Source organism: Arachis hypogaea, chromosome 4 (assembly GCF_003086295.3).
Source record: "Arachis hypogaea cultivar Tifrunner chromosome 4, arahy.Tifrunner.gnm2.J5K5, whole genome shotgun sequence".
Classification (NCBI taxonomy): Eukaryota; Viridiplantae; Streptophyta; class Magnoliopsida; order Fabales; family Fabaceae; genus Arachis; species Arachis hypogaea.
Genome location: NC_092039.1, coordinates 106,544,391 through 106,558,441, shown reverse-complemented (window position 1 = coordinate 106,558,441; position 14,051 = coordinate 106,544,391). Strand labels below are relative to the sequence as shown.

The window sequence follows — 14,051 nt, the reverse complement described above, 5'->3', positions numbered from 1 at the left end:
AAGACCCATGTGGCCCCGAGTCGGACACGTCGTCGAATCACACACCAAATGCTCTCCTTCTATTTCAGGCAGTTGGACTTCAAAATGCCACAAAATTGAGACAACTTGACATCCCATCACTTTACACATGGTGAGTAAACCAGACGCCTCAAGCGCATGAAATATTTTGATCCCATTATTTTTTTGCCTCCTTGTCATCCTTACGAATGAGCAACATCATTGATAGTGCGTACTTGGCAGCGTCATGGCCCTTAATTTCGGCATTGTGGAGCATTTGCATCCCAACGTCATGGTGACATCGAATTAAGAGCTCTTGTATCGCGTCCCAAAATTGAAGCTCCGGGTGGCCACTCTCCTTGCACCGGTGAAAGAATCTCGTTGTGCCCGGGTCTTGGTACCAACTCCACCTAATGGCATGCGGCCCTGGTATAGAAGCACTAATGCGCACAATATTCTCATCTCCTGCCTCGCGCGTAGCCTTACATGTCATTATGAGACTGCGCAAGTCCTGAAGGGAGTTTGACGCGACGCGACTTTAATGGTAATGGCTACCCATACGTTATGGGGAAGGTAGATTGTCTCTGTGAAACGTTCCATTATTACTTTCTGGAGGATGACTACTTGGAAGAGAATATGTGTATACTAATTTGAATATAGAATGGAGCAAGTAGTGGTATCTGTTTATGGTATATTTATAAGCCCATTGCGCCCCTTCATATCTTGTTCCATCGGCCGTGAACCGTCGCATCTTATCCCTCTGGATTTTTCTTTTAGCTTTTTTTCAAAATATACATTTATTAATCAATTTCAATCACATGAAAAAAAATCCGAAAAGGCAAAAAGAATAAATAAAATAATGCAAGTAGGTTTCATGTAAATATAGTATGCAATTTTGATTACAAGACAAATCAAACAGTAATTAGTGACATAATTTTTGCTATAATTGTTTTATACATTAAAAAATAATATTCAAATACAAAATAAATCTCAAGTTTAAATAACAGTGCAAATGATTACGAGCTCTATTCAAATCAAACACATAGCAGTGCAAAAAAATATAAAAAAATATTTTTTTTTACAAACTAGTTATATTTATCTTTACCATCAACGTCTTCTTATAGTAGTGCTTATGTACTGCCCTCTCTTAACCATCAAGTTCTTCGGCGGTTCAGTCTCTTCTAACCATATCACTTCAGATGCTTTATCTACCTTAACACCTTCTATTTAAAAATTAACACATATTAGGATTTGACATTTTCTATTAGGTTTATTATTATTAGGACAAGAAGGAGGAAGATAAGTACTTAGAAGATCTTTGATAGGAGGAGACCTTCGAAAATAGGAGCAGTGTCTTCCATTTTCTGTTGAGTATGGTGGAGAAAGTTCAAAGTGCCGATGGTAAGTTCCCGGTCAACTGATTTGATGACGATACCCTTCAATGGTAATATTTCATAAACAGATTTTAAGAAATAATTAAAATCAAGAAAAAATCATATCATTAAAAAGTATAAATGGAGCAAAGGTTTTACAAGGTCTGCAAGTTGATCGCTTCCCAAGTTCAGATGAAATAACTCCAGAAAAATTATTTGCTTCCAGCATCCTAATTAATGTTTCAAAACTACCATTTCAGTGAATATTGAAAAAGGCACACTATATGAATGAATACACTTAAAAGCTCAAAACATACAGGTATGTGAGAGTAGTAATATTTTCTAGATGCTTTGGAATTTCCCCTGACAAGCGATTCACAAGAAGAGAGCTGAATCATGTTATATGAAATATGTAATCAAATATAAGAATAATATAGTGACAAATTACATTCAGATTTTATGTTTTTGTATATGAATGTGCTACTGTCAATATCAATAAGCAAATCAATTGTTCATATTTTTCACAATTATGAGGTTTTAAATTGAGTTAATATCAATTATCACAAAAAAAATTAAAAGTAAAATCCTAGAGAAATACCATCGACTAGAAAAAATAATTAATAAACAGAGCCAAGTAGCACCTTCAATTCATCAACTGCAGCCCCAAACTTTGTCAGTGTGCTCACAGCACTGGCCCTAACAGTTGCATTCTCAAGATGTACTCTGCTATAAATATAACAAATATATTTGTTGGGGTCTGATGTCTTTGGACTTTCAACTCCCAAGAAGTGTAGTATCTAGAGTACAACAGAAAAATGACTAATGCCAAATGATAAAATTCCAAAATTAAATGGTAAACAACAAAGCACAAAACAAGAGATAATACCTGTGTGGACAAATAAGTGAATTCACAATCTTCAATGAACTCACAAAGATGGAGCAATCACTTTCCTTAGTATCAGGGATATCTCGAATCAGAATCACAATTGAATCTACAATTGCTTTTTTGTAATCAAAACCACCTTCTTCTCTGAGAATGTTACTTAGGAAGTTCATTCTGAGTAATAACATAATAGAACCTGGTAACTTAGACCACTTATCTAGAAAGATATTCATAAGAAAGATGTAACATCTGTGAAAAGAGACCAATAGAGTGACGCATATACTAACAGAGATCTATATTTTAAAGGAAACTTCAAGAACAATGATCTTATTGCTTCTACAACAACAATTTTGAATTCATCAGCAATATCAGACATGAAATTTGTAATCTGCTTCATAAGATGGTCTACACTTGATTCATTTCCTGTCTTTAAAAGTGTGGTAATAGCAAGTGTAGCAATGCTTCTGTTCTGGCCAGAAATTAAACTTTCCATGTCGATGTTGTAGTTAGTTACAGCCATTGGATGTGTCATTGCAACCTGCAAAGTTCAAAGCAATACTCATTAGGAATCAATGCTTAGGAATAATTCTGAGGCCAATATTTGATGCAAAATAAGCAAAGGTTAAATAAGCAAATACATTTCATTATTCCTCCCTCAATCTACTTTAATTCCCTATAGTTTGATACCCTCATAATAATAATAACATGAATTCTAGGACATATTTTCATTCCATAGTTGACAAACAAACTACAATCTTCACTGGAATTTGTCCTTTAAGATAAGAAAACAGAGAATTGAAGAAAAAAGAACCAAGTAAAATTCAATAATAAAATATCAGGTCTCATATACTTGTTATAAAAGCAACAACGACATGAGGACCCCCCCTAAATTACTAGCCATCTCTGTTTCAAGTTTTCTCTGTGTCTCATTAGCTGCTTCAAGATCTGACTTAAGAAGACTATTGTACTGCTGCAAACTCATATTATACTCATCTAATCCTTTCTACATGTCATGATATAAATTTGCCTGTAAAACTCAACAGTTTCAAAAAAATAAAAAATAAATAACAATGAGGGAATCACCAGGAATCAAATAACTGACTAGCAATAATAAATCAATTGAGGAATAACCCAAGAAAGAAAATTTTTTGCCTGACAGACCAGTTTATCAATGACTATCTTTTCTAAAATATAGCACAATATTACCCCATTCGCTCGGCAGCTGATTTCTTGTCCTGAATCCGCTCAAGCTCAGCTGATTTCTCTTTACAAACTTTCTCAGCCGCATTCCTTGCTTCCTTTTCTTCTCTAACGATTATCTGCTTCCTGGTTTCAAATCCAAGAAAACTTAGGCCATTAAACAAGAGGGGAAAAAATAGACTCTTCAGTTGGGATATTCAACCAGGCTTTCTTACCAACTTATCTTATTCTTCCTTTGCAATTCTCTCTTCTAAATCAGAGATTCTCTTGTTCAATTCCTCCATCATATTCTTCAACGCAATCTCTGAGAAAAACGTGAGTATTTAATGAATAAATGGTTGGTTTAGTGGTATCAATTTCTTATAACATGTCAAAGGAAATGTAAGTACTATGTAGCCTTTTAGAAACAACAGCCAAAGCAACAAGGTAGAAAAATTGAAGCTTTCTTCAACATCAAATTGTTAGGAATTTGAAATCATTAGACAGTTACGCTAAAGAAAGACATCCATATCGTCTGCACATAGAGTACCAGCCATCACAAATCACAATCTTTTAAAATTAGAAACAATCCAACCATGTCAATATCAGGAATCGTGAAATTGGACACGAGTTTCATTTAGTGTTAGAACTGTATAAAAATACACACAAACCAATTAAATTAAACTTCAACACTCTTTTGTTATCTAGTTTGATTACAGAGTTTAATAAATAGGGTTTACCTGCTCTCAAAACCAGCAATGAAGCATCAATGGAATGGCCACTGGACGAAGAAGGGAGTGGCACCAGGGAGAGCGGCAGCAAAGGGGTTAGGGGTTAGCAGCGACGAAAGCGGGCGGTAGCAGAGGGAGCATCCACATAGGATTTGTGACGGCAAGTGAGCGGAGGGAGTCACCGCCAGAGAAAGTCATTGTAGAAGCAGGGTTAGGGGTTCCGGAAGAGGGATTGCCGCAGAGGCATTGCGAGCGCGGTGACATTCTTCGCGGAGTGCCGTGGTACTTCGTGGAGTGCTGGGCTTCTTCGGAGTACTGTCATCGTCGGTGATTGGAGTGCTAGGGTTCTTCGTGGGTGAGACACAATGAATATTGAATAGAGGCTTAGGGTGAGTTCATTGAACGAGTTAATGATTGAAGAAGGAGTTCTCTGAAAGAGCTTAGGGTTCTTTGAACGAGTTAGGTCTTAGGCACGGTGAAGGATTATCTGAAAGAGCTGACGGGTACACGCGAAGGGTACGCGCAAGTTTGAAATTTTTTTTGGGGGAACCTTTTGGCCACACTTTTGAAGCGTGCCAAAAGACTTGTAGAAAATGGCCACACTTTAAAAACGTTACAATAATAAAACTCTGTTTCCACGCTTTAAAAGTGTGTTGATTTCTCCCTATGGCTACGCTTTTTAAGCGTGGCAAAAAAATGTGGCCAAATGTTGAATCAGTTGCCACCCTTATAAAAGCGGCCATTGACCCCTTTCGCCATGCTTTTGAAGCGTAGCAAAAAAAACGTGGCAAAATCTCTATTCAATTGCCACCCTCATAAAAGCGTGGCCACCGACCACTAAAATCGTGGCAAAAAAATGTGGCCATAGGCCATTTTTCTTGTATTGTCTCCTTATCCTTTAGAAAAATCATGCCAAAAACTAAATTTGATATATGGTCGTTCAACTTTAGGGTTTAGGATATAGAAAAACATCTCATACGTTCAACCAAATTATATTTAGATCTACAGTTCAACCGTTCAAGACGACATGATTTTTCCACCTTAACTTCATGCTAAAAAGCAAAACCTCTACAAAATTCTAGTATCTAAAATTCTAAATAGCAGTAAGAAAAATGAGTCACAAAAATGGATATGTCATGTGTTCTTTGGAATTTCTAGTTCAAAGAACGATATCAACGTATTAGATCATTTACCAGTATTCGATGATATTTTAAATGACTGTACTCTGGAGGTAAATTATACTATCAATGGTAATAATTATACTATGAAATACTATTTAGCAGATAGTATTTATCCTAAATAGACTACATTTATCAAATCAATCTCAAAGTCATAAGAGAAACACAAGTTATTTGCACAATACCAAGAAGGATATAGAAAAAACGCGGAATGAGCATTCGGAGTGTTGCAAGCATGCTTTGCAATTATACATGGTCCAACGCGCTTTTGGGAAAAGATCCACTACAACAATATAGATTATTTTTTAGGATTATATGTGTAAAAAAAGAATTAAAATTCGTCAAAAAAGTAAATTTTGACACTATTTTAACTATGAAAATATGTTAATAAAAGTTTTGTCAAAAATAGTATTTTTAACATATAAGTAATTGTGAAAAAAGTTTAAATCTTATTTTGATAAATATTGGTTATCAAAAATAATTTGTTAGAAAAATTTGAGAATATATTTTCTGTGATACTTATTAACCATCAAAAATACTATTTATTTTGACACTTATTGACCACAAAAAATTTTCAATAAATATTTTCAACAAAGAATGAGATGAGATCTTGAAACTGAAGAATAAACTGAGATTTTGAAGATAAAAAATGAGTAGTATGATCCCAAACTGAGAGCAGTGTGATGCTAAAATCGACGGAGCCCAGAGAAAAAGAGGAATAGTGGAGTAAATTGAAAACAAATGAGTGTCAAAATTGAGGAGTAATTTTCTACGGTCAAATTATTCATCAAAAAAATATAGAGAATTTGACATTTGTGATATTTGTAAAAAATATATATTAATTTTTACATTTAATTATGGCTGTTAAAAAAATAATGTTAAAATAGCTCTCTTTTCTTGTAGTGTCGAAGAAGCTTGCAAATAGAGTGAGAGCTTGTATTATATTACATAATATGATTATTGAGGATAAAAGAGACACTTATGCAAAAAAAATTTTGCTCAAGACTTAGAGTATGACGATATCAAAAATGGCTTATCATAACCTCAGTTGGGAGATGAAGATTTTATCGCATACCATCAATTTTCCAAAGAAATGTCCAACTTCGAAATAGGCAACAATATCGACAATTGAAAGAGGACTTGATTGAACAGATATGGCAATTTCATAATGCTTGTCGTCAACTATAGAGCTCCACTATGTTTTTCTTTATATTAAGTAATTTTACAAGTTAGTTTATTCTCGAATTATGTATTGTGTATTATATATGAATTTATTAATTTTTTTCGAATATTAATATTCTTTAATAGTGAGTTATTTTTGAATTTATAAATTTTAATAATATTATTGTAAAAAAAATAGTAACTACATTAATTTTAATTACTTTAATTAATTAAGTTGGACCATAATAGGAACTAAAGTTAATTCTTCCTAATAGAGAAGAAAGAGATGTTTTAAGTTCTTATTTAGTGTTTATGACGCAAAAATTAATATGGAGTTATTTTTTGTGACAAGTAGGTCATAAATAGAGTCTGGGATGAGTTTCGTATTGGAGATGGTCTAAGAGGATATTTCATAAAGAAAAAACTATTTGTATACTAAGGGCTTGTTTGTGTGAGCTTCTAAGTAAAGATTTTTTTTAGTTATCTTTTGTTTTAAAGATCTTAAAAGTAAAAGTAATTTTATGTTTGGATATATATCTCTGCAAAAAAATATTTTTATCTATCAATTATGTTTGGGTATAACAATATAAAAATATATTATTTTGTGAAAATATCTTTCTTTAAGGATTTTTTTTTAAAATGATGTAAATTGCAGCTTTTCAAAAAATATTTTTTCTATTTTTCTAGTGTTTTTACTTTTTTATTACTAGAAATTTATTAAATATATTAAAAAATAAAAAAATATTTTTTTATCAATTTAATAACATCTAAACAACTATTAAAATTAACCGCCAAAATATAAATACATATATTGTGTAACTTATTTTTAATATATATTTTATATTTTAACTTATATTCTATACTAATAGCTAAATTTAGTGACTGATTTTAATGTACACCTAATATAGTTGTATTTCGTAAGGTCATTAATGGACAACTTTAAATGGACAAGTGGACATGGCATTGAATTTGGGCTTTATCATGTTGATAGATGATAGATAGACTCTTGAGAGAATTCCAAAACGTTCGGTACAAAGGTTTTCAAGTTTCCTCAACAACACTAAGAAAGATCACCACCTCATAGCCAAAGACGTGACAATGGTTAGTTCTGAAGCTATTGGAACATACTATGTGTTCTAGTACGGTGAGCTTTGGAAAATGTTTAACTGGGTTGGTCTAGAATTGAACTATTTTTGCCTGAGATAGATGACATATATGTCGATTTCAAGAGAATTAGTGGCGTCCTAGCCGTGACCATCTATAAAACCACTTTGACGCTCAACTAAATAAAAGTGTGAGATGAATATAATGTATATTTAGAGTAAATAATAACGTATTTTCTTCTTTATTAAGAAATTTCTTTTATAGAATTTTTTTGTTTAGTAGATGTGATTTCTGAAGTACCGTTGTTGACCTATTTTTTGGAGAATCGAATTATGAAGTTATTCTTTATCTTTCAGTTATTCACGGTTATTCCTTGTAACCTAATTTTAAATATATTGAATAAATGATCACGTGTGCTTTTGTTTGTATTATTCTATCGATTTATAAGGCTTTTTGTGACCAAGATATAAGTAACGGATCACTATGTTTGTGATTTGGAATTTTTAAAGAAAGGAGGAGAAAGAAAATGGTTGGAGGAGAATTTCATTCGTACTCATCAGATCTAACTTACAAACACGGGCTAATGACAATTGTTTAAAAATTATTGCTTTGATTTTGATTTTTTTTTTATTTGCAATGCTTCTTAGTGTTAGTTTTTGTGCTTTTATGAGATGTATTTTTCTCCACCGAAAAAGGTTCTTTTTCTTTTGGGTTCTATTCAACTCTCAAATATTTTACATCAAATGGCTGTATGCCAAGAAAGAAAGATGACACCAATTAGTGACGGACTCAGAAAATTTATGTTAATGAGGCAAAAATAATGCACATTATTATCAAAAAATATATTAATTTAAAATATAAAAAAAATAAAAATATACATTAGTTATTCGAATACAAAAAGATAAAACAAAAATTACATTAGCTACTAACTTTGTTCTCTTCAAATTTTGAAGGTACTTCTCTTCTTTTTTTCATATTTTAAAAATGTTAAATAATTGTTTCATTTTCAACTTGATTATGAGCACTATCATGATTTTTCATGTATTTGTAATCGCTCCTTCTTTTTCAATTTAAAAAGTCCTCTTTTACAAAAGCATCATCACTCGCATCATCAGGTTTCATAAGATTGCAACAAAGACAAAAGATATCATTTTTTAAAATACTATATTCCAACAAATTGTCAAATTCATCAAACCAATTAGCATTAAATCTACGGAAAGAAGCTTCAAAATATATTTGTGGAAAATCATGTTCTCTTAGTTGACAAGGACTTTTTTACAAAATAAGCTCATCTAACTTCATCTATGATATTTGGATCATAATTTAAAATTTTGGGTCGTTGTCTAGGATAAGCTACCAGGGTTTTGACATTGAATTCTAAGAACTTCTTCTTATTAGAAGAGACTAATGGAGTGACTTCAGATTCTAGTGACAGCTTTCTTTCAAAATATTTCTCCATTATTATTTCTAAAAATAAAAAATATATATTCTAAATTAGTAAATTGATCAATTTACTTTAAAAATTTATATGCAACATAGTTACATACAGTAGAACAAAAGATAAAAACAAATAATAAGAATAAATAAATTGAGAATAAAATAAAATATACAAAGTCGTGAAAAAAATGAAAAATTAAAATAGACTACGCTCACTACAAGAAAATGGAACATTTGTAACAAAAAATTTGTATCAAATTTAAAATTGTTACAAATTATAGTTTTTTCGTAACAATAATTATTTATTGTTACAAATTAAGAATATTTTGTAACAACAAGAAAATTTGTTACAAAATATTTCAATATTTTGTAACAACGTGATTTCTTTTGTTACAAATTATGTTGGCTTTCGTATCGAATTGTTGTTTTGTTGCAAAATGTTATAATGTTTTGTAACAAAAGATTATATTGTTGTAAAAATTCAAAACATTTTGTAACAAAATATCTATTTATTTCAAAAGCTCTAAATATTTTGTAACAAAAAATTAATTTATCACAAAATACAATATTTTTGTAACAAGTTATTTATTTGTCACAAAATTCAAAGATTTTTTTATAATTAATAAAAAATTTTGTTTTAACATATTAAATGTAAGACTTCAAATTTTTGAAAATTAACTTAATGAGTTATTTATAATTTATTATATTTATTTAAGATTTTATATTCAAAAATTTATTTTCTAATATTTAAGTCAAATTAATGATACTTTGAATTTAAAATTATTTTAAAATTAAATCATTTATGATTTATTGTATTATTCAAAATAAATTTTTAGAGATTTATATATTAAACGGAGTATTTTTTTATTTATAATTTAAAGTTTTAATATTTAAAAAAATATAAAAATTTATAGTATTTCAAGAATAATTAATTTAAAGTTTTAATAATAAAATAGTATTTCAAGAATAATTAATTTGGTTATTTCATATAATTTGAAATTAAAATTCAGTAATAAAAATATTATATAATTTAATTTGAGAAATTTGTATTATGATTAAATTACGATTTATTTTATTAAATTGAACTTTTAGAGATTAATTTATTAAAAATGATTAAATTTATTTTTATAAATATTTTAAATTTATGCCAATTAATATTTATGTACAATTTTTATTATAATTCGTTATTTTATAAATTAAAATTAAAATTCCGATAATAAAAAAAATAATAAAAAATTATATCATTTAATTTAAATAATCAATATCTTAAACATAAACTATATTTTATAAAAAATAATTAATATATTTATTTAATAATTTAAATTAAAATAATTAATTAAACTTAGTAATATATTAATAAATAATATTCTTAAATATTTTTTAAAAAATATATTTAATTTTAAAATTATTCTATTCTCTAATTTTATCAAAATATTTATTCATATTTATCTTTATTCTTTTATAAAATTCCTAATTTTTTACTCTAAATTTTTAAATTAAATCAAAAACCTAATTCCCAAATTGTAACCTAACCTAAACACCCCCCCCTCACCTTCGCATGACACAGCCCCCACCCACCCCCTTTCCTTTCCAAAAACGCAACATACACACAGTGGGAATCAGAGAAGAGAGATCGGGAAGGGAAAGAGGGAGCCACGCTTTGCGCCGTCCAGCCCAAACCGTCGCCGCTGAACCGCCGATCTGCCTTGGAGCCTGCGAGGGAGCAAAGGCCAAGGAGACGAAGAGCACCGTCGCGGGCTGGCCGTCGGGGGAGCTTCTGCGAGCTCGCGTCATCTGCGCCGTCGCCCCCTGACCGTGTCGCTGTTGTGCCCTGGTGCCGTCGAGGGAAGTTGCCACCACGGTTGGAATCGCGAACTGAGGAGGAAGTCGTCGATTCTGTCACCGGCACCATGTCTCGTCACCGTAGCTGCCACCAGAGGAAACCACTGTCACTAACGCAAGGAACAGAACTCGAAGAGGGAGGCAGCGGAGGGTGATGCTGCTGTTATCGTCTCTGTGGAGGTGAACCAACGTCGTGTCTTTGCTTCCCAGAACCACCGTTGCTGCTGCCATCATCCCCTAGCTCGGTTGTCATCGCTACTGGAAACTCTGATTGCTGTTGTTGCCCGTTAGAGAGAGGAATTGTCCTGTGAAGAGAGGGCTACTGGGGTTGCTGCTGCTGGTTCTAATTTTGTTACATTGATTCTGGTCTGTTCTTTTCCTTGGTTCTGGTTCTGAACCATTTGCAAGTTCTGTTCTTTTCCTTGGTTCTGTTCTTTTTATTTAGGTTTTCATCTTCAATTTCTCCGATTCTGAGATTTTCGAATACTTTGTGATTTTTGCGTCTTTCTTTTGTGTGCTATGTGTGTGCAGCGACTATTATTTGGGTCTCGAATTGCATGACGAATTGGAATTCATTGAGCGTACAGCTGCCAATAAGCAACAACTCCAAAAACTATCTGATATGGTGAGCTTCAGCTTCTACTCTCCAATTTTCCATTTGCACTCGAGATGCTTGCATAAATGTGTGTGCGCTCCATGAGCATGAACAAAATGGAATTCTTTTAAGGTTCTGATAAATCCTCAATCATTATTGTGTATTGAATTAGTTTCTGGTGAACTCTGTGATCCATGAAGATAGATTTAAGATCTGGTTACAAGGTAATACTTTAGCTCAATTTCAATTTCAATTATGTGCAGTACTATACTTTGCAACTACTGACTGCCCTTCTCACTAATTCTTCACAGAGGTATTAGTATTATAAATTCTATTTGCATTAGTTCCTCAAATTGTTAAATCATCTTTCTCATTAAAGACACTTGCTGGATTCCTCTTCAGGTTGCAGGAAGCTATATTGAACATCCCTCGTGGAATAACACGGCTAATGGATATGCTCATGGATCGCGAGGTACAAGACTTGAAAGCTCCGCAATCTTCTCAATAACTTTTTCAAACTTAATTGATGTATTTTCTCATATGGCTACACAATATATACTTGTTTAACCTTTCATATTTATGTTGGCTGGTTAAAATTTCAATAAATATGTTGGTGATAATTTGGTACTCTGTAAAAATATTTACCTTTGAAAATTGGAATATTCTAATATAGGTTGCCTATTGATCCTCATTTTGAAAAAAGCTTGAAATATAATAATCAAAGTTTACCTCCAGCTCCAGGTAATAAGGAACGAAGCCTTATTGCTTCTTACTCACTTGACGCGTGAAGCTGGGGTAAACTTTTTGTTCTACTAGTATTTTTTGTATTTATTGTGTTGGATGATAGAGTGTTTGTCTTATTTAAATTTATTTAATAATTATAGGACATTCAAAAGATTGTCATCTTTGAAGGTGCATTTGAGAAGATTTTGAGTATCATAAGAGGTGAAGGAAATTCAGATGGTGGAGTTGTTGTACAGGTGATATATTAATACTATCAGAAAGTTAAGTAAATTTGTTTTATGTGATTCATGATGAAGCATACTAATCCATGGTTATGGTCTCTACTTGGAACTTCCAAATTTAGATTTCCTCAAGTCTTTGTGCATACAAATATTTTTCTTTTGGGATAGATAATAGGAGTTTAGTTAAATGAGTCTTGCAGAGAGCTTACTTGTTTTGTTTTCTAATTATGATGAGCTAGTTTTGTTTACAAATCAATATGATTTATTATTATTATTATTATTATTATTATTATTATTATTATTATTATTATTTGGATCCAATCAGGTTTGTTGATATCAATTTTAAAGCAGAGAGGAAGTGCTTTCTCTTTTACTCAACAGAAGGTTAGATTCATTAATACTTGAATAGTGGAATTTGTAGCTAAATCTTTTGTTGCTGTAAATTTTTTTGTTCCTTTGCCAAGTATATTGATTTTTTTGTTGAATGGAAAATTTAGGATGGGTGTATAGTTTCTGTGATGAGGATATTGATGCTTTGATAAGCATGTGCTTATGCCTTTGGTTGGTAATAAAATAGGGTTTTGAATTTCAGCAGATTGTTGATATTGGCAAAACTCTGCCATTATTCATGGAGCTTCAAACCTTAGGTGACAGGATGTGAAGAACCATGCTCTGCAAAGTGTCTTGTTTTCAATGTTGCAGGTCTCATTTAATTTGAGTTGAACCGTTTGGTTATGATTTTCTCACATGTTTGTACTAACTGAACAATTTGAAATAGGTATTAGAGACAGTAAAGCTCAAATTTTCTAGACAATTTTTTAGAATTGCATTAATTGACACCATATTGTTATTGTTGGTCGTCTTTTCAGGTGTGTGGCACTTATTAAAAGCTTCTTCATGAGAAAGAAGATGTATGAATATGATGGAGTTTGTAATTTGTAGTTTATATTTTGGAGATTTATAATTCCTTGTTTTTCTTGTCCTATGTATCTATCTAGTTCATTAGGGTTCTCCAATGTATCTTGTTAGTTTGTACTTTAAAGTTTATATGTTGAAGATTTATAAAACAATCTTAGTTAAATGAAAGATATTTGAACTATCTGTGTTATTATATATTATATGAATGCTGATTTGCTGAGTAAATTAGTTAATATATTAATTAAAAAAATAATTACAAAATAAATAGTGTTTTGTAACTAAAGAAAAAAAATGTTACAAAATCAAGTTACATTTTGTAACAAAATTTTATGATAGGAAAAAATATATTGTTACCAAAAATTCCTTCAAGATCAAAATTTGTTACCACTTTTGTAACGGTTTCTGGTTTTTTGTATCAGACAAAATTGTTACAAAATATGGTATTGAATTGTAACAATTTCATTTTTCGTTACAAAAACTTTTTGTAACGGGACTTACTGCAATGGACCTTTTTTTTGTTACAAAAAACTTTTGTTTCAAAATTTCGACGTTTTGTAACAATATTTTTTGTTACAAATGCGCCTTTTTCTTGTAGTGGCTTTTCTCCATGTTTCCTTTTTGTAGGAGAATAGGAAATACAATTGTGGCATCACTTGAAAAGTGTCTCCTTAGATATCATAAATATCAC

The 14,051-nt window shown here is 31.2% G+C and overlaps 1 protein-coding gene and 1 long non-coding RNA gene across 51 annotated transcripts; one reads left to right on the top strand and one right to left on the bottom strand.

The window, feature by feature from the left end:
* Window positions 1-3,073: 3,073 nt before the first annotated feature.
* Window positions 3,074-4,500, bottom strand: LOC112794374 (uncharacterized). The gene is made up of 3 exons (XR_011880795.1): window positions 4,173-4,500; window positions 3,669-3,757; window positions 3,074-3,579 (listed from the first exon to the last, which is right to left on the bottom strand). It is a non-coding gene; the product is annotated as an uncharacterized lncRNA (long non-coding RNA).
* Window positions 4,501-10,536: 6,036 nt separating this feature from the next.
* Window positions 10,537-13,544, top strand: LOC112797144 (golgin candidate 6). Of its 50 annotated transcripts, none has more exons than XR_011881335.1 (9): window positions 10,537-11,251; window positions 11,417-11,510; window positions 11,744-11,793; window positions 11,883-11,952; window positions 12,216-12,275; window positions 12,365-12,460; window positions 12,771-12,829; window positions 13,041-13,147; window positions 13,315-13,544. XR_011881335.1 is itself a non-coding variant. In XM_072235905.1 (9 exons), exons 2-8 carry the CDS (start codon window positions 11,508-11,510, stop codon window positions 13,104-13,106), a joined length of 378 nt encoding a protein of 125 aa, XP_072092006.1. In that variant the 5' UTR covers window positions 10,541-11,251; window positions 11,417-11,507; the 3' UTR covers window positions 13,107-13,147; window positions 13,315-13,544. The 50 variants fall into 50 exon arrangements, 17 of the variants coding, with proteins under 17 accessions (XP_072092012.1, XP_072092006.1, XP_025695722.1 ...); XR_003199648.3 differs by lacking the exon at window positions 11,744-11,793 and adding an exon at window positions 11,653-11,704; XR_011881343.1 differs by lacking the exon at window positions 11,744-11,793 and adding an exon at window positions 11,653-11,704 and having other exon boundaries at window positions 13,038-13,147.
* Window positions 13,545-14,051: the final 507 nt, after the last annotated feature.

Excerpts from the sequence above, each read along its gene's own strand:
- LOC112797144 (XM_025839935.3), top strand. The coding sequence starts at position 11,443 with ATGACGAATTGGAATTCATTGAGCGTACAGCTGCCAATAAGCAACAAC. Across the intron at positions 11,511-11,882 it reads TCCAAAAACTATCTGATATG|GTTGCAGGAAGCTATATTGA; the intron begins GTGAGCTTCAGC and ends ATTCCTCTTCAG. Across the intron at positions 11,953-12,215 it reads ATATGCTCATGGATCGCGAG|CTCCAGGTAATAAGGAACGA; the intron begins GTACAAGACTTG and ends GTTTACCTCCAG.